Raw genomic sequence first — 26,123 nt, forward strand, 5'->3', positions numbered from 1 at the left:
CTGATTAACTTTTGTAGCTTGAATAAAGATTAATCTATATTCAATTTATAGTTTACTCAATTTAGGTGAAGATTGTTTTAAGTTCACTTCAGTTAAAAGTTGTTATATATCTTCAAAGCCTATTAAATGTTAAAAATAATGGCTTTCAATTATACTGTAAAGTTGAATGGCTATAATTAATGGCTAAAATTGAGGGCAAAATGCATTTAATAGAGACATCAGTAGCAGTATTGGTATCAATTATACTGACCTTCATTAATAATAGGCTAATTAGTAAAAAGATGCCATTAAACACATACATTAAAAATATAAAATATGGAGATTCAATGTGAAATCATGGCAACATAAATATATTAATATGTGATTAATCGTAATTAATTAGAGAAAAATTGATTGACAGCATTCATATATATTGATGTAAAATAATATAAAAAGTTTAATAAAAATAATTTAATAATATAATATAATATATAATTTATTCTTCGCTCTTGGCAAGTATTGACCTATGTATCAATATTAATTTACTATTATTCATATACTATTATAGTATTTATAAAAATTGCATTATATTTTGTATTAAGTTTCAGTAATTTTGTTATCTGCTTTTGTCATTTTTATCAGTTGTGTTTAAATATTTCTTTTTAGCCTTAAGTTGTTTTAATTTCCGTTATAGATAATATTGATCATTTTTCATCTTATATTTATTTTTTACTTCAATTTCTGAATTTACTTTTAGTTTTATTAAACAAAAACAACACTGCTATGTATTGACAAACATAATTTTAACCAGGGGCCATTTAAGATTCCCTGTGCCCAATAAGAGCACTGACGCAAAATAAACAACAAATCAGAGCAGTGCCGAGGCAAAGGAAGAGGCCACGACATCATTTAATTATGCCAAGATATTCATCCTTGACTCGCATCTCATTGCAGTGACAGAGTATTTTCCCTTGCCTTCATTCTGATTGACACCAACACTATTTGGTTCTGATTTAGAGCCACGACCCTCCTCTCTCGCCGCACCCTCTGCTAGCCAGCACAGAGGCAGTGGATACAATTACCCATTCTGATCGGGTTTCACTGCACTAAAATAATCCTCCCCATTACTGCCATAAATATTTCATGAATCATTTTGACAGAATAAAGGAGTCACTGAGGCCTCATATTAATCCCATGATGTTTTTTTTTTTTTGGTTTTTTGTCCTGTCCAATCCTGTCACCATAACGACCCCCCATTCTTATCAGTTCCTGCCGCTGTCTAACATTGTTTACGTCTTCATCAACAAAATGTAACTGGTTGCTAAGTGGCACATGGCCCGTGGCCTCATCTGCCCCCAGCATTACCCCTGCCCCGAATGGTCAGTGCACTAGCACATTTCAGCCGCCTCCCAGAAGCAAATGACATTTGTCATGGCCGTGACCCCTTGCCGCAACGATCGACTGAAAGCATGTTGAAGGAGCACAGTGGAGTTGGCTCAAACCCATGCAGCTATTTCTACAAATACATCTGTGTGCGGCAGGGTCAACATGATTCAGTCCTAGTGATACAAAACTAACTCAAATGACATTTAGCTGAGGGGAATCTCTGGGTCGGCAAGATTTGTTGCTTTGCCCTGGCCTTTGCCATGGATCTACCAGCGAGGCAGTGGAATTACCCATTCTGATCGGGTTTCACTGCACTAAAATAATCCTCCCCATTACTGCCATAAATATTTCATGAATCATTTTGACAGAATAAAGGAGTCACTGAGGCCTCATATTAATCCCATGATGTTTTTTTTTTTTTGGTTTTTTGTCCTGTCCAATCCTGTCACCATAACGACCCCCCATTCTTATCAGTTCCTGCCGCTGTCTAACATTGTTTACGTCTTCATCAACAAAATGTAACTGGTTGCTAAGTGGCACATGGCCCGTGGCCTCATCTGCCCCCAGCATTACCCCTGCCCCGAATGGTCAGTGCACTAGCACATTTCAGCCGCCTCCCAGAAGCAAATGACATTTGTCATGGCCGTGACCCCTTGCCGCAACGATCGACTGAAAGCATGTTGAAGGAGCACAGTGGAGTTGGCTCAAACCCATGCAGCTATTTCTACAAATACATCTGTGTGCGGCAGGGTCAACATGATTCAGTCCTAGTGATACAAAACTAACTCAAATGACATTTAGCTGAGGGGAATCTCTGGGTCGGCAAGATTTGTTGCTTTGCCCTGGCCTTTGCCATGGATCTACCAGCCTGTATATACTATACACCTATACACCTTGCACATGATGCTGTGTGGCACGTCGAGTGGCACATCCTTCAGGGCATGTTGATTAGTGTGAAAAGCTGTCGTGTGTTGGTGTGAATGGCTTGCCCTTGGACAGGCACTTTACTCAGGTCAGACACATCACACAGCTGCGGTCCGGATTCTGGCAGGGCCTGGATTTGCCGCTGAAAGGTTCAAACCAGTTAATTGGCCCTTGCTCAAGCCTGCGAATCACATGTCGGACTAATACTGTCAGCTGCAGCTATACACAGCCACCATGAAAGAGATAAGGAGGGTCGGATGGGTGTGGAATGAATATATTGGAGTTTTCTGGGCAAAAGTAATGATACAATTACAATAACATGATTCTCAGAATCATAGGCCAGATCTGATGTTGCATTATAGGATTTCTGTGTATGTTTAATTTGAACAAAAAGCATTAAAAGTAATGAACGCTATCCAATCTGTCTGTCTGGTGTCCTCATTGCAAGATCAATGAATGCACATTGTACTTTAAAGACAATTCAGAATAGGGCTGTGATAATAATGTTATTAACCATACAAAATCCCAAGTATATTTTAAAACAATCTCAATGAAGCCTTCACATATTTGCATGAATTATTCAAAGGCATTTTTAAACCAAGATTATCAGTACTCCTGTCATTTTTTCTTTTTTTTTCTTTTTCATGTTCAGCCATGCTGAAAGGAAGAAAAGGCATAGATTATTCTGGCTATCTTCATGAAATCTAGAGTGAACATTTTAATTTTGACACCATTTTCATTTTCAACAGTATAATTGCTCTGCCTGTGTCAAAAACTGCCATTAGGGGTGACCCCATCTAAAAGCATTCATACACTTTGAGTTTTCCACGTTCAGCTCTTGTACATACCTAGCCTACATTTAAACTTATTAAAGCAATAATAATAAAAAAAAGTATTTTTAATGTTTATAAATGTCTGCTTTTATAATTCTTTCGCAGCAGCAGAGGACTGACAAATATCTTTTGAGTGGAAAAAAAGAAAAAAGATGAATATTCCAATACTGCCATCTACTGCCTGATGTGTGCAGTAGCTGCAGGGGCAGATGCGTGATAATTGTAAAATCAATCAGTAGGCTATTTTTGAAGACGTCTACGTACCAACAGCAAAACGTCATTTAGCCTACTATCATAAAATAGGTGACGCTTTTGTGACGTTTTCCTACGTTTTATCATAGGGCCACTACGTTTATTTTTACCACTTAAAAATAATGTCCATATGTAATATCATTCAAACAAAGAGGCTTTCAGAATGATTAAGACTGACAACGGTGGCTAATGCAGTAGCAGTAACTGAGGTAAAACCCGTTGAGAGAAATGTAAATGTATCATTATGATTGTTGTTGTTGTTGTTATGGTGATAGTGTTCGACACCAACTTAATGAAATTAACACATAATTTAAGTAAACTGGCCTTTTTCCTCAATGTGTTTTACAGAAGCAACAAAAACAACCGAACGCCAAAGATCAATAATAAAAGCGTCAGCTCATCCCCGAGAATATCCGTAAATATAGTTAAAAGTATAGTCCTAGACTTCATGACAAATAAAACCGAAATGGTGGGGATTTTGATCCCAGTGACTCGAAAATTTGAAATGCTTCCTCCAAAAAGGGTCTTTCATTGATGCTTTCTGCAGACCAGTATATGGTACAGGCTTTTTGTGTTTTATTAGTCATTGAATCATTAATGTTAAAATTCAGGCAATAATGTCTACCAGGAGAATCCAGAGTTTAAGCATTCATAAGCGTTTTCCACATGAAAACAAGGCAAATATATAATACTTTTGTGTTCCATTTTGGACATCACATGAGTTTTAAAAAAGATTACTTAAAAATTGATTGTCTAACGAGCAAAATACAAATAAGACAAACAAGGCCTAGCCACTCATTTGTTAAATATATGGGCCTAATATATGGGACTTACATTACACTTTGTGCACGTCAATAAAACAACTCAATCAAATTGTAAAATTTCCAAAAAGGAAACAAAAGGTTGACAAATCAACCCTGTAATGGAGGAGCAGAAATAAGAACAGATCATTGGTAAAGCTGTAAGTCCCAATGTGAGAGATTTAACAATCAGGACAAGTTTTTCTTATGTAATTACCCCAACAATTACGACTTCCTGCTAAAGATGATGGAACAACAGTAGTTGTTCAGTATATGTCGTCGTTATATTGCTGCTGACGAGTTGGAACAGTTAATAAATAACTAATGAATACCTTTTTAAATGTAATACAACACCCGGGCACAGAGTTCCTCCTGCTTTGTATTGGTTGGTGAAACCTGTCACCCGGACAACAGGACACAAAGATAAAATGAGATACAGCCCACTTGTACCTTGTATCCTACAATTAAACCACAACTTCCTTGTTCCTCCAGTGAGGTCAGCAAACACAGCAGTCCTGGAATATACATACACACATGTAACATTTAAAAGAAATTTATTTCTTCTCTTTCAAGACAAATCTATGATCAAAACAGCAGGATGAGGAGGATGAGTGTCTTCCCACAGCATGCCACAGCTCTGGGAAACTTGGGACGAACTGTGAACGAAATCCGGCAGGAAGCTGAAAAGGGTAAGTCATGTTTGACAGAATATGCATAGCTTTAGTGCAAGGTGGTGTTTTTAAGGTTTTATGCTTTTGAAAGTCTAAAACATTGAGTCTATAAATGCTCACCAAGGCTGCATTTATTTGTTAAAAAATTAAAAAGTAAAACAAAAAAAGTTAAATTGTAAAATATTATTACAATATACTTTAAAATGTAATTTATTCCAGTGATGGCAAAGCTGAATTTTCATCATCATTACTCCAGTCTTCAGTGTCACATGATCCTTCAGAAATCATTCTAATATACTGATTTGGTGCTCAAGAAACAGTTCTTATTATCAATGTTGGAAACAGTTGTGCTGCTTAATATTTTTTGTGGAAATCACGATACATTTGGTTTTCAGGAAAATTCGATGAATAGAAAGTTTGAAAGAACAATATTTAAACTAGAAATCTTTTGTAACATTATGTCTTTGCTGTCACTTTTGATCAATTAAATGCGTCCTTGCTGAAAAAATTTATTCATGGCTTTAAAAAAGAATCATAGTTGTAGTATATAAATATAAATTACTTTTTACAGAAAGGAAAAAAAATATATAAAAAATAAAAATATAATATAATATAATGCAATAAATAAAAAATATCAATTTTATATATATATATATATATATATATATACACACACACACACACTATACATATATGTATATGTATAGAATACTCAATCCTTTAGAAAATCTGTGGAGGGAGCTGAATCTTCGAGTTGCCAAACGACAGCCAAGAAACCTCAAGGATTTAGAGAGAATCTGTAAAGAGGAGTGGATCAAAATCCCTCCAGAGATGTGTGCAAACTTGGTGACCAACTACAAAAAACGTCTTACCTCTGTGCTTGCCAACAAGGGTTTCTGCACCAAGTACTAAGTCATGTTTTGCTTGGGGATCAAATACTTCTTTCACTCACTCAAAGGCAAATCAGTTTCTAACCTTTATATAATGTGTTTTTTTTCTGGATTTTTTGGTTGCTATTCTGTCTCTATACGTTAAAATAAACCTACCATAAAATGACAGACCCTTCATTTCTTTGTAAGTGGGCAAACTTACAAAATCAGCAGGGAATCAAATAAATATTTTCCCCACTGTAGTTGTTTCTTTTGTTTTGAGCAAGTTTGTTTTTATTTTTTATGTGCACGTAGGGTGCTGTTTACTCCCGGACACACAGATGATCACATGGCATTATTCCTGGAGGAGGAGCAAGCTATGTTTTCAGGTGACTGTATTCTAGGAGAGGGAACGGCTGTGTTTGAGGACCTCCATGATTACATGAAGTCACTGCAGAAGCTCCTCAGCATGAAGGCTGACCTCATATATCCAGGTAAGTACATGTGCTTTTTGTCAGAGTGCTTTCTACATCACATTTTCAGTGACACTATGAAATGTTTGTATTTGTGTGTCAGGTCATGGTCCAGTGGTCCAAGATGCTTTTTCTAAGATCTGTGAGTATATAACTCACCGCAATGCAAGAGAACAGCAGATCCTAAACGTTCTGCAGGAGAACAACAATCAGCAGGGAATCAAATAAATATTTCCCCCACTGTATATATATATATATATACATACAGAAAAGCTTTTGGTACAAATATATTGGATTGTCTACAGTAAGAAGTTTTAGATGTGAACTAACTAAAGACAAATTTGTGATCCCAGGTAAATCTGAACTGGTATCTGACCTGGTTAGCCTGTCAGCCGGAGCCAGAATTCAAGCCATACGATCATTACCTATGCCATTTAATGAGAGGAAAACAATCAGGTTAACGTCTTTTGTAATTATACATTTATGCAACATTTCCAACAATGTTAACTTTTATCTAAACTTGAACTTGTACTTGTCTCAACAGGAACAGAGTGAACTCTGTCAAAATCTCAAAGACCATCCTCGCTGCAGACTGTCGTCAACGGGTGTCTCGGGTAAAAAGTTCAATGCCATTTTTAAATACAGATTTGTCATTATTAAGTTTTACGTTCCTAAAAGTGCTGCATGATATTTCAAGTCTAATAAGGCCCCAATTCAGTCTTTCCGCAGATTTCGTGGCAGCTTGGCATCAGCTAGGCAGCATTTGATTATATGGCAGGACACTCTGAAGGAGATCGGCGGCAGGTTTGGCACTTCTGTCCTCTCCTACTTCTTGTTCCTTAAATGGCTCTTGCAGTTCAACCTCTTCTCCCTCATCATCAACTTCTGCTTCATCACAATGCCACAAATTGTGCATGCGCCCAATATCAGCAGCATCACAGGCTTCAGAGGACTTGAGCTCCTCACTGGGGTGGTGAGTTCTTCTACTGAGTCCAATATACGAATTAACACTTTACAATAAGGTTTAATTTGTTTACATTAGACTGTGCATTAAGTAGCATGCACTGACAATAAGCATTTACAGCATTTATTAATCTAAATGATTGTATATTCATTGTTAATTGATGCTTGCTCATAATAGTTTAATCTTAATTTACATTATATAGCTTTAAATGTTAAAAATATGTTAGCATGTATGTATTCTCCTTAATCTATATTAAATGCTGCAAAATATTGTTATTAGCATGTTAATTAATGCATTAGCTAATCTTAAAGGAATGGTTCACCCAAAAATTTAAATATATGCTGAAAATGTACTCACCCTCAGGCCATCCAATATATAGATACATTTGCTTCTTTGTGGGAACAGATTTGGAGAAATTTACCATTGCATCACTAGCTCACCAATGAATACTCTGCAGTGAATGGGTGCCGTCAGAATGAGCTTCCAAACAGCTGTTAAAAAACATCTCAATAATTCACACAACTCCAGTCCAAAATACAAGTCCATAATCCATAATAATGCTTTTCCCCTGTTGTCCTCTCACATCAACATCCACCAACATATTTGTTTTGAACTGTTTTGGACTTTTTTTGCTTCTAAACAGTGCTTGATCTGTGGATATTTATCTCCTGAATCAGACGAGATGACTTTTTCACTGGACAAACAAATGTTATGAATAGAGGACTCGTATTTTAGCTGGAAACAACGATTGAAGTTGAAAATGTCTTGATGGATTTGTTTCTTACAAACACGCAGCTTTTCACTTCACAAGATGTTAATTGATGGACTGGAGTTGTACTTGTACTTGTGGATTATTATGATGTTTTTATCAACTGTTTGGACTCTCGTTCTGACGGCACCCATTCACTGCAGAGGATCCATTGGTGAGCAACTGATGTTATGCTAAATTTCTCCAAATCTGTTACGAAGAAGAAACAAACTCATCAAACTCAGGCTTGAGAGCAAGTCAATTTTCATTTTTGGGTGAAGTATTCATTTAATTAAATTATCCTAATTGCCAAAGTGTTCTTTATACAAAACTTTAGTTTTATAAAGCTTTAAAATATGGAGAATGCCATTATCTCTGTCGACAGGGTTATTTCAACCAGACGGTCTTGTTCTATGGTGGTTATAATGGTGAAGTGATCGTATCCAAACCAGCTTACAACATGCAGTTGGCCTATTTTTTCACCATAGCCGCATATCTGGTGCTCTGTGGGGTGTCTCTTATCTACAGGTAACATATTTAACAGTACGGTAGGTTACTATGGCTTTTACCGCATAGAAGCAATACAAAGCTTGTTTTTGGTAGCTAGATCACTTCTTGTTCACCGTTTAGCATTTGCACATTTTCCCAGAATTTACATATGGAATATTTGCCATTTGAAAGCCATATTGAAATATTGAATGTTCAAGTCAATGGCTGATTGTTTCCCTAAAAATGTGTTGAGGTTTGAAAATTTGCATATTGGGATTCAAAGGTCACTACATTTCATAAAAGTAAATGATGCAACAAGCGACCATTTCAATGCCAGAAGGGAATGCAGAAAGATCTGGTTTTCTTTTTGCTCCTCCTCAGCATGTCCAGATCTTTTCAGAAGAACTTTGTGTTAGAGACAGGGCCTGTCTCTGGAGAAGCATGGCGTCTCCTGTGCAGCTGGGATTTCAGTGTTGTCAATGAAAAAGCCATACAGTACAACAAGAACAATCTCGCCATTCAGCTGAAGGTTCATATTTGTTTATCTTGTAGATGTCATCCCTTTTCTGTTTCCATTGGCTCATTTTGCACATGTCTTCTAGGAGTCCTTATCAGAAAGGTTACAGGAGAAAAACAAAATGTCTCTGTCTGACAGAATAAAGCATCTGTCTCTCCACCTACTGGCCTGGCTGCTCTCTTTAGGACTTGCCCTAGGATCCGGTGCAGGCATCTACTTCCTGGGGACAGATCCAGAACTGGTAAGTTCATTCACAGTGAGATAATATCACAAAAATTCACATTTTGCATGCATTTCACACTCTTGTGCTTATGTTTTGCTGCAGGCATTCAGTTTCAATCACAATCCAAATGATTTAAGGGCAGAGGCATCTACCCTGCTTCTGCCTGTGGTCGTGTCGCTCATCAACCTGATAGTGCCTCTTCTCTACTCTCTCATCAGCACAATAGAGAGTTACTCCAACCCACGTGCAAAGATCTACATCAGCATCATTAGGTGTGATCATTGTTTAGTTACAATAAATTACCAGAAGCATCCATTGCTAACAATGTCAGGTGACCTCGCCTTTATTGTCTGATTTGTTCCTAGAAGTGTTATTTTAAAGATGTCCATTCTTGGAATCCTTTGCTTTTACTGGCTGAATTTCGTTCCTGACAATATCTCAGTAGGTGCACCAAGAGTTCATTTTATCATGGGTTACTAGCAAAGCTTGATTATGTGTCTCTTTACTCGATTGTAATCTTTTTATTCAAGTGTTGGGAGTCCTTTGTGGGGCAGAGCGTGTATCGACTGCTGATAATTGACTTCATATTCTGTCTACTTGGCATTTTCTTTGGGGAATTCCTACGCAAGTGAGTCAAATACAGGAAGTCAAGTACATTTTGGCTGTTGAAGTAGGTCTGCAAAAACCAGTTGATCACAGCTGGAAAATGGCAGCTACTAAAAGCAACCATTTTCAATTTCACAATTTCCACCTTAAACCAGTAGTATAAACCCATCTGCTGCAAAAGTTACAAATATTTTGCAGCTTCAAGGGATAGTTCACCCAAAAATGAAAATTAGCCCATGATTTACTCACCCTCAGGGCATCCTAGGCATATCTGGCATTTGTATAATGGCAGTGAATGGTGCCCCTGTTTTTGAAGCCTAAAACACTGCATCCATCCATCATAAAACTACTCCACACCGCTCCGGGGTGTTAATAAAGGCCTTCTGAAGCGAAATGATGCGTTAGTGTAAGAAAAATATAGATTTTTAAAAATGTATAAACTGTAATCTCCAGCTTCCGGTCGCTCAAGCAGGCGCCTTCACAACAAGGTGTAGTGGAAGGCTCGACGTAAGCTCCGGGGAGAAGAGTGTAGTCTCGCGAGAACCAAGTTTTATTTACAGCACAGGGAAACCACGTGAACTACATCTGTAGTTTGTGCCACCGCTGCAGCCTCCTGCATCTCGCGGAGTTCCTGGTCGTTATACTCCGGTTCAAACAAATATGGCTGGGCAAAAAACTCATTCTCCCCTTGCCTTATATCGAAATCCTCCGACATTTTCACTCAGAATCTTCGTTTTGTAGTACTAGTTCGTGACAGGTGTTTTGTTTTGCTTTCTCCTCGGGGCTTCCGCGTTCGTCACTCTTCTCCCCACAGCTTACGTTGCGCCTTCTGCTACGCCTACGTCATACGCTCGAACGCCTTGTCGTGAACGCGCCTGCTTGAGTTTATAAATTGTAAAAAATCTATATCTTTCTTACACTAACACATCGTTTCGCTTCAGAAGGCCTTTATTAACACCCCGGAGCCGTGTGGAGTAGTTTTATGATGGATGGATGCAGTTTTTTCGGCTTCAAAAACAGGGGCACCATTCATTGCCATTATACAACTGGGAAGAGCCAGGACAATTTTAAATATAACTGCGACTGTGTTCGTCTGAAAGAGGAATGTCAGATACGAGGGTGAGTAAATCATGGGCTAATTTTCATTTTTGGGTGAACTATCTCTTTAAGTGTTGTTTTACAGATTCCAAATAATAAATACACTACTGTTCCAAAGTTTGGGTTTGGTAAAATTGTAAAACGTTTTTGACGTCTCTAATACTCTTAGGCTGCATTTATTTGACCAAAAATAGAGTAAGACGGTACTGTTGTGAAATATTTTTACAATTTAAAATAACTTTTAGAATTTTGGTTTTTATTTTAATATATTTAAAAAGTAGTGTATTCCTGTAATGGCAAAGCCGAATTTTTAGCAGCCATTATGCCAATCTTCAATGTCACATGATCCTTCAGAAATCATTTTAATATGCTGTCCTGGTGCTCAATAAATATTTATTCTTATTATCAATGTTGAAAACAGTTGTGCAGCTTAATAGTTCTTTTTTTTTTCAGAATTCTTTATCTCAAAGAACAGCTCTGATTTAAAAAAAAAAAAAGTAACATATCTATAATGTCAACTTAATGGAGTTTAATGCATCCTTACTGAATAAAATAATTTGTTTAAAATTGTATTAATATATATTTTTAATATATTATTTTTTTTAAATACTGACCCCAAACTTTTCAACGATGGCATACACTGTTAATAATATATTTGCCTTATACTTTGTACTATAAACGGTGTTTTTACAGACTTATAAATAATCTAAGCAAATGGTTTACATTACAGTTCTATTCATGTGCATACTGTGGATTCTTCCATTTGAAGAGTAATTACCGATTACACATGACACAGAATCAATAGATTCACTTTCATTTCACTTTTTCAAAATTGCTACAGTGTAATCGGAACCATGTGCATCCAGAGTCTTGGCGTCCCAGAGTTTGACATTGCTAGGAATGTACTTGATCTGATCTATGCCCAGACTCTGGCTTGGTAAGTCAATATCGGCATCTCTTCAGGTCTATACTTTGATATTCCTTCCAGCTGATTGCACTGACTCTTTTATCTCTCTTCCTGTCTGCCCAGGATTGGAATTTACTTCTCCCCCCTACTTCCTGTAATGCAAGTCCTAAAATTGTTTATCATCTTTTACTTGAAAAAGGTAAACACCATTATAGCATCACTTTGTCCTTGCAGTCAAGATTATATTGCATGTTGTTAGTCTTATGGTTCCTGTTTCAGATCAGTCTGAGTATGAACTGTCAGCCTCCCAAACACACTGGCAGAGCCGCTCAGATACAAACGGTCTTCATCGCCCTACTCTTCTTCCCTTCGTTTGTGGGCGTGCTATCCATGGTAGCATTCACAGTGTGGAGGTGTGACCCTTTCATTTTACATTTTCAATTCTTGTTCATCATTGTCTTTATACCAAGTTACATATCTTCAGTGCTACAATTTTTTTTTGTGAACATTTTCAAATTGAGCTCTTAATAAGCTGCTTTTCAGATGACAGACTAGAAAGCGGCACCAGTTAATATAATAAATGCAAAGTGTTTTTGCGTTCCACTGTGCTGCTTTTTTAATCATTTGTCTATGTAGACCTGTGCTAGATGGACGCTTTGTTCTGCAAGTGTCACATTTTTAAAATACCATGTCAAATATATTTATTTTGTTGTTTTGACAGGGTATGCTCATGGAAAGAATACATAAAAAAAAAAAAAGGTAACTTTGCCAAGTTAAAAAGAAACGTGTCTCAAGTCCGCTACACCTTGTGTTTTAAAACATAGGTTGCATTGTGTAAACAAGACCATTTGCATTCTTGCTTTTAAAAACATGAGATGCAGTGCAGAGGAATGGAAAAAATGCAGGCTTTAGAGATGCGTTTTTAAAAGCTGAACTTACCACGCTTTAGGAAAGACAGTTGTGTGTGAGACACCCAAAAAAAAAAAATGGTGAGAGGTGCGTAAAGGTCAAAGACATCCATTTAGATCAGTTGCTCCTTAAAGGGTTAGTGCACCCAAAAATGAAAATTCTGTCATTAATTACTCACCCTCGTGTTGTTTCAAACCCGTAAGACCTTAGTTCATCTTCTGAACACAATTTAAGATATTTTTGATTAAATCTGAGGGCTCTCTGACCCTCCTATAGACAGCAAGGTAACTACCATGTTCAAGGTCCAGAAAAATACCAAGATGATCGACAAAGTAGTCATGTGACATCAGTGGTTCAACTGTAAAGTTACAAAGCTAACTTTAGACAGCACGACAGTATCATGACGCGAGCGTGTGGCAGCGCTGACCCAGATCCGGCGTAATGACATCATCACACCGGATCTCCGTTCTGCAGTTATATCTACTTGAGCGCCGGCGCCGCCACACGCTCGCGTCATGGTACTGTCGTGAACTTTGGGTGAACTAACCCTTTAACCGGGGGCCGCAGCACTTCAACTTCCAAGGGCACTTCAACATTATTTAAAACTATTTAAAATAATACAAAACAAGCATTAAAATAAGCCAAAACGACTAAAAATCAAGATATCGACAAAGCCTATTTTAAAAGTGTGATTTCTGAACCCAGTAAAGACATGTAAATTACTCAAATCAATTAAAATTAATAAAAAAAATTATATAATAAATTTAAATTATATAAATTAGTTATAACAAACTTCCAAATATACAATGGGAGTCCAAAAAAGTTTTAAATAGTAAATCATGAACATTTGAATATTGTTTTGGACATTGGGGGCCTTGCCATCAAAAATGTTGAGAACCGCTGGACTAGTGCATTGTTTACATAGAAAAACAATTCAAAAGCAGTGTAGTGGGTCATAAAACGTGTTGTGTGAACATAGTTTTTTTCTGGTTGTCTTGCAGTCTGAAGCCCTCAGATCAGTGTGGGCCCTTCCAGGGTCTCGACACCCCCTTCCACACCATTTTCAATTGGACTGATTCTATTCAGGACTTTCCTGAAAGTAACTGGGTCTGGTGGATATTTGAAAACATACTGAGAAGTGAACTCTTCTACTACCTGATTAGTCTCATCGTCCTGTAAGTCCACAAGCTGGATGTTTTGTGAACTATTCACATAGGAAAGGTCCATATATTCACCCATATTTTTCTGGGCAGATTTTCTGATCTTTTCTCATTCCTTTCTATCTTCTTTCAGAGTCATCACTTATTTTCTCTGGCAAATCATTCAGGGACGGAAACAGCTCATCAAGACTCTGCGAGAGCAGATCGTGAATGTGAGTGCCGAGATCATACGAACCTCACTTTAGCATCCACCGCACTTCAGTGTCATCAAAAACTACTATATATGGATAAGAGTTTTAACCTCAGTGACTCCATTCTTCCATCTGTCTGTCAGGAAGGAAAGGACAAAGCATTTCTCTTGAATAAACTGCAAAATCTACAGAAGGAGAGAAGGGAAATGGCATCTTACAGACCTCAGGTGCGTGTTTCTCGGGTTCTGTCTGGTCTCACCTACTTCCTCTTTGCTTCTAGTTATCGTTAGTAAAAAGCTGTAGTCAACAGAAAGAGAAACATATCGCGATTGTGGAGATTTCAGCCCAATACAGTCGAACTCAGGGCACTACAATCCTTAGCTGGCTTCAGAGAAACCCCAGAATAGGGCAACTACCAACGATACTCTACTGCCAGGGGCCGAGTCTTCCAACACCACAACCACTTAATAGACAGGGAGCTAGATTTATGCATCTCATGTGTTATGATGGCCTATAAAATCTGAAAAAAGTACCAACAGCATTTATTTATAAAGCTGAAATTGAACTTGCATATTTGATCAGTTCTGCTTAAGTTGTTATTGTAAAGTCATTTTGCTCATTTGAAAGCACTTTTAAACATTCTGATCTAAATTTCTGTCATGTAGGACTTTGACCAGACACCACATTTCAACCCAAACTGGATGAATACGCTGCCCTTGGATATGTGAAATACATTCTTCAATTATTTTCAAACTGTACATGCTTTTTTTGTAAATATTGCATTAATCTAACTTATTTTGAAAATTCCAACTATCATCTCTCTACTGGATGCAAAGAGGAATGATTTGGAACATCAGCAGTAATGGCATTTTGTGCTTGTCTAGTAGGTGACCGTGTGTTTACTGTGGAGCCTCGCACATGGTATGTTTGAAAAAAAAAAAAATAGATAGTGTGGTCACAAATTAAGAATGTGTTCCCAAGATTTATTTGTGGCCATGTTTTATTAATTCATTCCGTTGTTTTAGTTAAGTCACTCCCACACCGTATTAATTTGTTCCCTTGTTTTAGGTTAATCATGGCCATGTAGTGCAGTATAATTTTCATGTATTTTTTAATTTAGTTAAATAATGGCAGACTAAAACAAGAGAACAAATATTAAGTAAATTTTCCTTCACCCATCATGTCATGTGCAAGGCTCCATAATTTCCTCATAAGTAGGAAAATTACTGTACTAGGAAATTTTGCCCATAGTAATTTGATTGTTTTTTTTCCTCAACACATATTCTGATGCTTTACATACTTTATAGTTTATTCTGATAAAAGTGGTATCTGTGTAAATATCAACAAATAAATATTTTAATATGGAAATAAGTGTTATCTGTGATGAGCAAGTTGGAATCAAAGAACCTCAAAGCTTTGTTTTACTGACAACATTATCAATTTTATTGTGAAAAAGTTGTTGCTTTTCATACACTAAGAACTGTACAATCAATAATTTAAAAAAAAACATTGTTTTTCATTGTTGTTGTAAGAACTTCTGATAATTACGCAAGTTATTCAGCAGCTTTTAGCTTCAACCAAAGGAAAATAGTGTTTACAAATGTGTTCCTACTGCTCCACCAAATCACATTTCCCTTTATCCCGTTCACACAGAAGAAAACGCCCCTTTGGCAACACCAGGAGGGTCCCATCATACTGCCCCACTTAAAAACCATGAGCGTATTTGTTTTAAAATATAATCAGAGGCTTCCGTTACAAAGAGGAAAAACACTTTACAATACAAAAACAAGTTGAAATGGAACGTTCTAACTAAGTCACAGAATTTCTTTGCACCGTATGATGTGCATATTACAGAGAACAACAACCATTGCTCTCAGGTGAGATGGTTAAACTAATACCTACAGATTCTGAGGATGCCCAAAAAGGAATAAGACAACACTTCTTTGTAGTATTTCTATTACCACAACCTTTCGGGATTTAAAGATTAAGGTGGGGCAATAACACCTTCTGTGGACCCTTTAGTATTTACGTCACCCAACAGATGGACACCAATCCGCACAACTGCTCTAAACACATAACCAACATGTGCCAGGTTCATTCTATCATCTATAGTGACTGCAAAAGGCCTGTAGCAAATAGCTTATAGGTCAAACACCGAGAGCTCACAGCCCTCTGAAGAAGTTTATAGGCCCCCTGCTGGCAGCCTGTCGCTCAGCACACTTTAAACAGGCCTCATTGGGCAGGTCTGCCGCTGGAGACCATGGCTCGTCCCTGAGATGAAGGGGGTGGAGGAGAGAGAGAGGAAAAAGACTGCTGGGAGGTTTGATGAAATGAAGAGCACCCATTATTCAACAACTACGGCTCATCAGACCTGGAAGCGAAATGAAGTGCTGAAGATTCCACTTGTAACATCACCATTTGATTTGAATTGCTTGAATAGGATTATTATCCTTCATTCTGACATATATCTATAGAGAAACCATGCGGTATGTGCAGATTAAAAGGGCTTCAAGCAAAGACCTGACTTTTGAACTCATGCTGCAACACTGAAAACTGGTAGAACACATGGACTTTGAAATCATTGAGCATTTTAGACAGAAAAGGCCGAAAACTTGTAACTGCACAGACAGTATAACTGGAAAGTACTGAAATGTGTGGCAAATGCAGGGTTTGAGTGAGAAAATCAGGCCGCAAGGCGGTTGTGGTATTGAACTCTAGACATGAGAAGAGAGGTAATTACAGTAAAAGGTTCAACTATTAAAATATGACAATCCCACAAGACGTGCAGGAAAAAACTAATCAGAGGAAGTGAGGAGAAGCTGAGAGTAAACAAAGAGAAAAAAAACCTTTGCCAATACTGTCCCGAGGATAAATTTCCTGTAATCCGTGTTTAAGACGACAGTTCTGACGAATGACAAATATTTCATCAAACACCATTTAAAATTGGTCAGAATCTTCAGCGAGGAAAGACGGCGAACCGAAGGTGCCTGGAAATGCTCTCAGCCTAGTGGTCCCACAGTCCACATTCAATAACACAGTCACTCTGTTGATTAAGTCTTTGTGCAAATGACCAGCAAATTCAGAGACCACCAATTTGCAATGCAAATCACATTTTTAATACATCAGTTCATATGTAAGCACTACAAGTCATTTCGCATCAGCCCTCTCTCACTGTTGGTAAGCATGCAAGACCATGTGACCGAGGTACTTCAGTTTTTGCAGGGAGAACAGGCCCCTGCAAAGAGCAAAAAAGAGGAACACCATATATGCAGAGCACTGAGGATAATGAGTATGCAAATGAGAACACAACCAAAGCGAAATATAAGCCCATAAAACAACTTCAAAACGAGGCCTCTCAGCTAATGCAGGGTTTGACCTGCATGGATTCTCCAGCAGAGGGCGCTAACACAGTAGGAAATATGCTGCTAGTGGTCACTGCAACAAAATCAAAGAGTCTGATGAAGGGTTTGTTTTTATTCACGATCTGTGAGTGAGGAACCAACTGTACTGCAGCAATGTGAGGGGAGAAATATAGCCGTCTGTAGCGACAGGAAGTGTTTGTTCACATCCTGCTCTCCCCACACCGGGAGGTGCCACACCTCTGTTGCGCCATCGGCCCAGCCCCGTGTCGATTTCCTTGTGTGTTTGTCCGCGTGCACCTGAGTGTTATATAAGGGAGGGGGGCGGCCCCGCCCCTGTGCCCGGAGGCTAGGAGATCTTACAGTTGCTCCTGGTGCAGTTCTGTGGTGGACTCTGAGGCGGCCGGATGGATTTCGAGCGTTTGAGGCTGTTGCCTTTGCTGCCTCCAGCGGCGTTGGCTAGTGAGTAGGACCGTCCGTGCATCATAACGGCGTTCATGCCGTTCGCCATGGAGAATGACTTCAGATGGCTCTTGATGGCCACAGGAAGCGGCAGCTTATCGATTAGGTGCACAGGGGTGCAGGACACAATGGCACGGCAGCACAAGTCCTGCAGACTGAATACTGCAACGACACAAAGACAGAACACACACTTGAGTTACAACACAAAGGCGATCAGAACGAACCTGAACAGCTACATAATGAAGCCATAAAAACAAAAACAAAAAAATAAGCATGTGATACTCCAGGGATTCAACAGTAGCTGCGATGCATCCGCATGCTGAGATCATTTTTTATTCTCTTTACAAAAGTAATGAGAATGTTTTAAATTATTCAACATTCCCTCAGCAGATGTTAACACGCTGCCTGCATTTCTTTTCAAATGGAGTCGAATGCAAATGAGATTCACATGGGAAGCCTGACATTGGAATATTAGTTAACTGTGTTAGAATGTGATTTACATGGAAAAACCTCTGGGAAGGACGTTTGATTCGTCTATCAAAACAACAACAACATAGTGCTGTTAGCAAGGCTTCTATTATGGGGACTGGCAAGCCCCAATAATAAAATAAAAAATAAAATAAAATAATAGTTTGAGGTCAGTAAGACTTGTTTTTGAAAGAAATATCTTGTACTCACCAAAGCTGCATTTATTTGATCAAGTACAGTAAAAATAATAATAATAATATTGTGAAAAAATATTACAATTTACATTTTAAAATGTAATTTAAATATTTTAAATTTAAACATTTTACATTATTATCAATTCTAAAAACAGTTGTGCTGCTTAATATCTCTGTGGAAACCATGATACATTTTTCATGATTCTTTGAATAGAAAGCTCAAAACATTTGCAATTGTAATCTTCTGTAACATTATAACTTTTTTGTAACATTATAAATGTCTAAAACTTTTTATCAATTTAAAGCGCCCTTGCTGAACAAAAGTATACATTTCTTTCAAAAAACAAAATCTTACAGACCCCAAACCTTTGAATGATAATAGAATAGAATTGAATCTTATTCTGCTTCTGCATGAACAGCAATAAAGAGTGTAAATCGCTGCCATTTTGAAAGGCATGTTGAAAGCGCTTCCCGTTCTCAGAACTGCAGGATGCTGCTTCTGCTAAACAGCTCATCTGGGGCACTGTGAGGTCTCATGAGAAAATCCCACATAATAGTGGAAACAGACAGAGAAAGTGCTTCGCTGAAAGCCTTCTGCCTCTAATTACATGGCTCTGGACGACAGAGTGTGGTTTTCTATGCTAATGGAAAGCTATGCCGATCATGCCAGTCTTCCTGCATCACCCAGAAAGTCGAAACCAAAGATTTCTACTGTATTTGTGGGGTTACGATCTAAAATAGCAGAAAGAATGGACCTTTTTGTCACTTTCTTATTGATTTCAAAGTGAAGAGATGTTGGTGCATCGCTCTATCATCGGTCTATTAATGAACACATGCTTGAGGAAGACTCACCTCTGTTGGGCCTCCAGAACTTCTCCATGCCATGCCTCATTAGCACGATACGCGACAGCTCTGTAAACGACTCGATGACGTTGAAGTTGCAGAGGGGACTCACTTCGAAAAACGTCATGCCGTTCTTTTCTGCGTACGCCCGTGCCTGCTCTGTGGGGACCTGTCGCTTGAACGCCAGGTGCAGCCGGTTACCCACAAGAATACGGGGTACACCAGGTGCATGCTGAGGAAAGACAAAGAGACAAGAAAGTGGGTTAAAAAAAAGGGGGATGGGAGGACCAGAGAGATGAGAACGAGGGAGATACCCAGTCCTGTCAGGCTGAGTGAATCACAAACAGTGTCACAGCTGGCCTGTCTCATTTATTTATTCAATGAGGCCTGTCATATCTGTGCCTTTCTCTAGTCCACAGAGAAAAGAGCACTCACTCATCTCTAGGGGCTGTACTGAGCAGTCACAAGTGGGTTCAAATAAAATCACAGTCAAGTCTCAAATCTTATTCTTTGAATCTTAAATCTCAAATATTGCTCTGAAAGACATGTATCAGTTATTAGTTGATATTGGATATTTAATAATTATGCTCATTCCTTTAATCATTAAAAATACTAATAATTTACTAACACTGTTCAATATCATCTTCAGCAAATTTGAAAAGAAATCTCAAAAAAGTATAGCAATTTTTCAAACTGTGCATTATAATGTTGCCTAAATTTACTTTTACATTTAAAACAAAATGATTGATTTTACTTTTTAGGACTCCATTTAAAATAGTAATTGTATAATTGAATTAGAAGTACATGGTTATTGGCCATAACATGAAATTACTTGACAGCTTAATGCTATCGGTCAGAATTTTCATATTAGTTCATCATTACTCACACGACTAAATGCCATATAAAAAATGGCTACATTAAATGTTGTTCAGTTTCATCTGGTGTAAGTGGACATTGCTTGGACAGAATCAGCTGCAAAGTGGACCAGAAATTATGCTGAGAGTCAAAACTTTGACTCTCTTTGAGAGTACTCTTGGAAAGACATGAGTCAAATCACAAGGTTTCAGCCAATTTTTAAATTAGGTCTTACAGATGAATAATAATGTTACCATTAATAATGTTTTATTGGCAGCAATAAAAAAATAAAACAAAATGTATACACCAGTAATAATATATATGGAAAAATATATCTACACTACCATTAAAACGCTTGGGGTCAGTACGTTGTTTTAATAGATTAATATCTTTTTCCAGCAAGGTGACAGTAAAGTGACAGTAAAGACATATAATCAGGGCTCTACAGTGCGACCATTTCAGTCGCATTTGCGACTGAAAACTACTGCGTGTGACTATGAAAACATATTTAGGAGCACCAGTGCGACTGACCCGATCAGCATATGCGTGTTTGCACTGAGGGAGCTTCAAAGGTTCTAACGTAGCCTACTTACATGTTTCTGCAGTGTTGAGTAATGGATCACAGACGTATCCTCTCATTATAACAAACAAAGTGCCGACGGAGTGTAAATAAGAGATTCATGTGCAGTGTAAGGAGCTTCGTTGATTATAATGGAGTTTTGTGAGATTGCGATGAACTAAGATGAGTGACAGATTTTAATTATTATTAAAGGAGTTTGCAAATGTGATATTGATTTAATACAACAGTTCATTAAACAAGAAGTGAATATTAAGTGACTTATATTGTCCGACAACAACACAATTGCCTTATTTTGCTCTATTTCGTCAATGAAAATAGTTTAAAAAAAGTAACAGCTGAGCCGCTGCGCATCTCCATTCAAACACAGCGGTGTTTTGTTTACGAATGAACTGCATATTTAAACGAATCTAGTGAGTCAATGATTCATTTACCAATTCATAAAGACAGTCACGTACTTCGTTCCTGAATGAATCAGCCATTCAAACGAATCAATTGAATGAATGATTCAGTGATAAAATCAGTGACTTGCCGCCACCTGCTGGCAGTTTAAGTTTAATTTTTAAAATATCTTTTCTGTTATTTAAATCATTTAATATTTCTATATTCAAAATGTTATATTTAAAACATAAACCTCAACATGAATTTATGAATTTAATTGCACTCATGCGACCTCTGAGCCTCATTAAACGTCTGAAAATACACATACAAGCCACTTTTGTGTTCTTCTGTTCCACCTCTGTAGTACAAAAGCATATCTTAAATACCAATTTCATTTGATCGGTAACTTATTCTACTTGTTTTTATTCTGTTGTTTTAATTAGAAATATTAAAAAGCTTATAAATATATTTTTGTGAATTTGACATAAAAGATTACATACTTTTAATAAAGTTAGAAAAATGCCATTACAAAGGTAAAAACAAAATTCCCTGTAAATCACTTTAAGAAGTCAAATATCACCTAGTAATGGGAAGGTACATTTTTTATCAGAATTTTTGATTACTGATTAGAAGGTGCTTCTAAATTTTTGACCGTGCTCCTAAATTTTTAAAATTAGGAGCACAAGCGCTCCTAAAAAGAAAAGTAAGCGTAGAGCCCTGATAATGTTACAAAAGATTTCCATTTCATATAAATGCTGTTCTTTTTAACTTTACTGAAAAAGTACCAGTTTCCACAAAAAATATTAAACAGCACAACAATGGCGTTTGGTGTCGTACTGTATCGCGTACCTTGTCAGTGTCGTGCACTTTGCTTGGCCATTTGTTGGGATAAACAGGAAAGTGTGTTCCAGCTGTTTTCAACATTGATAATAATAAGAAATCTTTCTTGAGCAGCAAATTAGAATGATTTCTGAAGGATCATGTGACAATGAAGACTTACAGGAATAAATCACGTCAAAATAAATTAAAATAGGAAACAGCTATTTTAAAATGTAATAATATTTTACAATATTACCGGTATTACTGTATTTCTGATCAAACAAATGCAGTCTTGGTGAACATAAATATATATATATACAGTATATGTGTGTGTGTGCAATGGTACACATATTCATACTGAAATTATTTTGATAGTTTCTTTTGAAAGAAACAAGTTTCAAAACTTTCAAATTCTGTCAATTTTATCAGGAAATTCAGTTCAAACGGCAGCGCAGAGTGCGAGTGATTGCACCCATTCCATCCCTTACTACTACTTATAGCACAAAATACATATGACTGAACATCAGAAGGTATGTTGAAAGAAACCGTATAACTTATTAGAATGTATCACGTCCCATAATCATAAACAGCCACTCTCTCCGTTTAAATCTAGATTAAAGACATCTCTTTGGCCAAGCATTCAAATAATGCATCTCATAATCTTGTACTGCAGTTATATCTGATCAAATGCACATTATTATTCTTTAGTTTGGGTTAAACATATAAATTTTGCTTGGTTGGAACAGCAGCTACACAGGAATAAATCACGTCAAAATAAATTAAAATAGGAAACAGCTATTTTAAAATGTAATAATATTTTACAATATTACCGGTATTACTGTATTTCTGATCAAACAAATGCAGTCTTGGTGAACATAAGAGACTTTCAAAAACAAAAAATATCTTACCAACTTCAAACTTTTGAATGGTAGTGTAAATATTTTGCGAACATATCTATAAAACTAAAATGTCTCAACCTTAAATTACAAAATGTTTATCAGCTGACTGCCAGAGACCTTAAAATTTTCCTCCCTATACTAGTTTGAAGCTCACTGAGCAAAGCACTGGCACCACGCACCCTTCTGAAGCTCAGCAAGGTCAAAGCTCATTCTGTAATGAAATGACTCACTGTGAATTATCAGCTTAAGTCTGACTCAAGTAAATGCGGCAAAGTCAAAGCAGAGCCTTAAGTATTCTAATATTTACCAAAGCAGGTCAAAAGTGCCCAAGTTTAAGTCTCTGGTGCCAACGAATACAACACACTCTCTGTTTCTGTCATATGTGTGGTTTGTGCTTTCTGCAGCTCTTTGTGTAAAGAAATCTTCAGCCATGCAACAAACACACACTCCCTAAGCACAGATATACACACATATCCAGTTAAATATACGCAAGAACATACAATTCTCAAACAAGGAAGGAAGGAAGAGTAACAGAGTAGCCTAAAAGGAAGGTGGCTGTAGTAAGAGAGGACATCCTTTCTGGATATCAAACACAGCAACAGGAAGAGGAGGAGTAAAGGAAAGGAGAGTCACTGTGACACTATGTTATGAGTCTGGCTTCAACTTACTGTAACATTGAACAATATTCTTTTATGAATACACATATGTGCAGTGCAGTAAGCGAGGACTTCTATCCATCAGTCTCAAGCTTATAGCACACAGGACTACGGGTATATTAGTGATCTCACTTCCTGTTATCATAAGGAGTGGCTTAATTTTACCTCATCAATCTCCCTGATCCAGCGGTCTATCCCGTCAAAAGACCAGCGGTTGGTGATGTCATACACCAACAGGATCCCCTGTAAAGGACAAACAAACATGTATTGTTAGCCGGTATCCTGTTCATGCAGTGAAGAGGGATGTTAACAACACTTCCACATGAACTGCACTCTGCAAAACCATTTCAACACACTCCAAGCCCACTAGTTAATTTTTTGTCTTGTTGTTGGATTCAGACTTTTGAACCCAACTGTATATAAACATATTGGTCCATCCTTGTAGATTAAGTGAACTGTACTATGTCATGCATGTCCATTTTTGCCTTAAGCAAAGCACATAGTACAAAGTTAATCCTTCAAGCAAGAACAAGTGCTTTTAAATGTGCTTTTACCTGCGCTCCCCTGGAGTAGGACCTGAAAATGGTGCAGAACCTGCCTTGTCCCGAGGTGTCCCTAAAAGCAAACAGAGACAAGTCAGGACAAACAGCTTGTAAACACTACGTCAGTTAAGCTTGACACATGAGCTCTTTCAAAACACTGTGAGCTTCCTTCATAGAGAGTATTTTAAGGCATCATTAGAGCATTTATAATGTGAAAGCTGTTCCAAAAGGGGGGCATTAAAATTATGCTGCCTTTTAAGTTACCTTCTTTTGGCCATAATTAATTTCTTAGCAACGAAGGCAAAACCAGAATGCACTGTGACAAGCTCTGTGAAAAATTCATCTAGTATGGCAGATGATTATAAGAAAATATTAAAAATACGTTTTTAATTTAAGAACGTATTTGTGTGCTATCCATTTCCTATGCTGTTAAGAGCATCGCATTAACTTAACAACATGCTAACATCAAACTAATGCTCCATGCTTCAGCACTATATGTGTCGCACTGAGAGTTAATGCCTATGAAAAGCGTTCCAAATCGGTCACTTAAGAGGTTCTATTTCAGTTACAATGCTCCCTTAAAAGGCAGCTGCCTATGTAGGCAGTAAATAGAAAGGCGGCTCACTACATTTTGGAACAAAGCTATGTGTTTGAAATCGACACTGTTTTGGACACTGTACTGAGTTTAGAGTTAACCCAAATACAAGATGACTCAGGCACTTGAGTTGGTGTTACAGGCTCGAAAAATGAGTTTTCCACTGTGACACGTCCGCACCCAAATAACCTTTCCAGCTGCCTACTCTCTCTATCTGTGAGAATTTCTCACAGTTAAGCTAGCCGTAATGAGGTGGAAAGTGTTAAATAAATCTGCATAAAAAAGTCAAAAGTGGCAGCTGCATTTCTGAAGATGTGGGACTGAACCACTCTAAGGGAAAGGTGTTTAGTGCTGCACTTCCACAGTCACATCAAAGAGCTCATCAAATATACCTGGGATCTCTGAAACGTGCATTAGCAAAGATATATGTAGGTTGAGATTAAAGCCCAGTGGAGATACTCTACAAGGAATATGCAGTAAGAAGCCCAATTACTATAAAGCATTACATTATATAGCCCAGCACATTAGAGTAGACCATGGGAATTTCCTCAAGGGTTTTGCGAATTGCTCCTCAGGCATTGACCACACTCTGTATTAATGCTAATGAGCTTGTTGTTTGTCTTCATAATGTGTAATTCTGCCGTCTTATACTCCAATGCCTTCCTGATTAGGAAACTTTACTTTCTCTCTGGGGAAGTGGCTAAATGCTTTTATGGATGTATAACAGAGAGTGGGCTCGAGATTTCTTAGCCTCCTTCTGTTAATGGAATGTTTACTTGATTTATGAGCTCTTGCAATTGTGTATTTTATATACAGTTATACATAAAAAATATTATGTATAACTAAATATTGTAGAAACTTAATTTGCTGTAAAGTTGCTTTGCAACGATTTGTATCATGATAAATGATTTGGATCGCTATAAAAATAAACTTGAATTGAATTGAATTGAATAATCACTCAATCAGTGTTTCAACCATGGGAAGGAGTTAATAAAACAGCTTGTAAACAATACGTCACATTTACCTCAGGAAAGTCATTCAGTGTCAACAGCTTGCTAGTTCATGAGAGAAAAGTCTAAAGTCTAGAGAAGAGCATTTTGCTAAATATATGCACTCTATTAGCCTGTACATTCATTATATTTTGCTTAACCAGTTAGTGATGCCTTAATTAATGTATGTTTATATAAAACTCTCATGAAATATTATGACAGCCACTCTGTAAATTATTATATTTCAACAACAAACTGGAGTAGAAACATAATTTTATAATAAGACTTACATTTAGAAAAGTAAATCTAAAATTTATTTGAGCTTTTACAAATAATGTCTTAAATATTTTAGTTATTAATATTTTTACATATTTGTATTAATAATAACAATACTACTAATACTTCTACTAATATTTACTTTTAGTTATTATGCCGCCCGCAGTTGGAATCAGCTTCCAGAAGAGATCAGATGTGCTAAAACATTA

At 37.2% G+C, this 26,123-nt stretch overlaps 2 protein-coding genes across 4 annotated transcripts in view; one reads left to right on the top strand and one right to left on the bottom strand.

Annotated features, from left to right (window-relative positions):
• The first annotated feature begins 3,389 nt into the window (after positions 1-3,389).
• LOC107729185 (transmembrane channel-like protein 5) lies at positions 3,390-15,310 on the top strand. Of its 2 annotated transcripts, none has more exons than XM_016539598.1 (18): positions 3,390-3,583; positions 4,748-4,863; positions 6,541-6,643; positions 6,732-6,801; positions 6,906-7,160; positions 8,285-8,427; positions 8,770-8,917; positions 8,991-9,146; positions 9,231-9,400; positions 9,494-9,569; positions 9,659-9,756; positions 11,674-11,769; positions 11,863-11,938; positions 12,019-12,152; positions 13,650-13,823; positions 13,942-14,020; positions 14,143-14,226; positions 14,665-15,310. In XM_016539598.1, exons 2-18 carry the CDS (start codon positions 4,773-4,775, stop codon positions 14,725-14,727), a joined length of 2,016 nt encoding a protein of 671 aa, XP_016395084.1. In that variant the 5' UTR covers positions 3,390-3,583; positions 4,748-4,772; the 3' UTR covers positions 14,728-15,310. The 2 variants fall into 2 exon arrangements, with proteins under 2 accessions (XP_016395084.1, XP_016395085.1); XM_016539599.1 differs by lacking the exon at positions 3,390-3,583 and adding an exon at positions 4,645-4,670.
• Positions 15,311-17,092: 1,782 nt separating this feature from the next.
• Positions 17,093-26,123, bottom strand: part of LOC107729186 (ras-related protein Rab-40C) — a 22,198-nt gene continuing 13,167 nt past the window's right edge. For both annotated transcript variants that reach the window (XM_016539601.1, XM_016539600.1), the window contains exons 4-7: positions 24,067-24,127; positions 23,678-23,755; positions 19,335-19,557; positions 17,093-17,982 (exon numbers count right to left, since the gene is read on the bottom strand). In XM_016539601.1, coding sequence (XP_016395087.1) covers positions 17,708-17,982; positions 19,335-19,557; positions 23,678-23,755; positions 24,067-24,127 — 637 coding nt within the window. In that variant the 3' untranslated portion in view covers positions 17,093-17,707. The remainder of the gene's footprint in view (positions 17,983-19,334; positions 19,558-23,677; positions 23,756-24,066; positions 24,128-26,123) is intronic.

The sequence above is a fragment of the Sinocyclocheilus rhinocerous genome, unplaced genomic scaffold, assembly GCF_001515625.1.
Source record: "Sinocyclocheilus rhinocerous isolate Xijiao unplaced genomic scaffold, SAMN03320098_v1.1 scaffold1029, whole genome shotgun sequence".
NCBI classification, from domain to species: Eukaryota; Metazoa; Chordata; class Actinopteri; order Cypriniformes; family Cyprinidae; genus Sinocyclocheilus; species Sinocyclocheilus rhinocerous.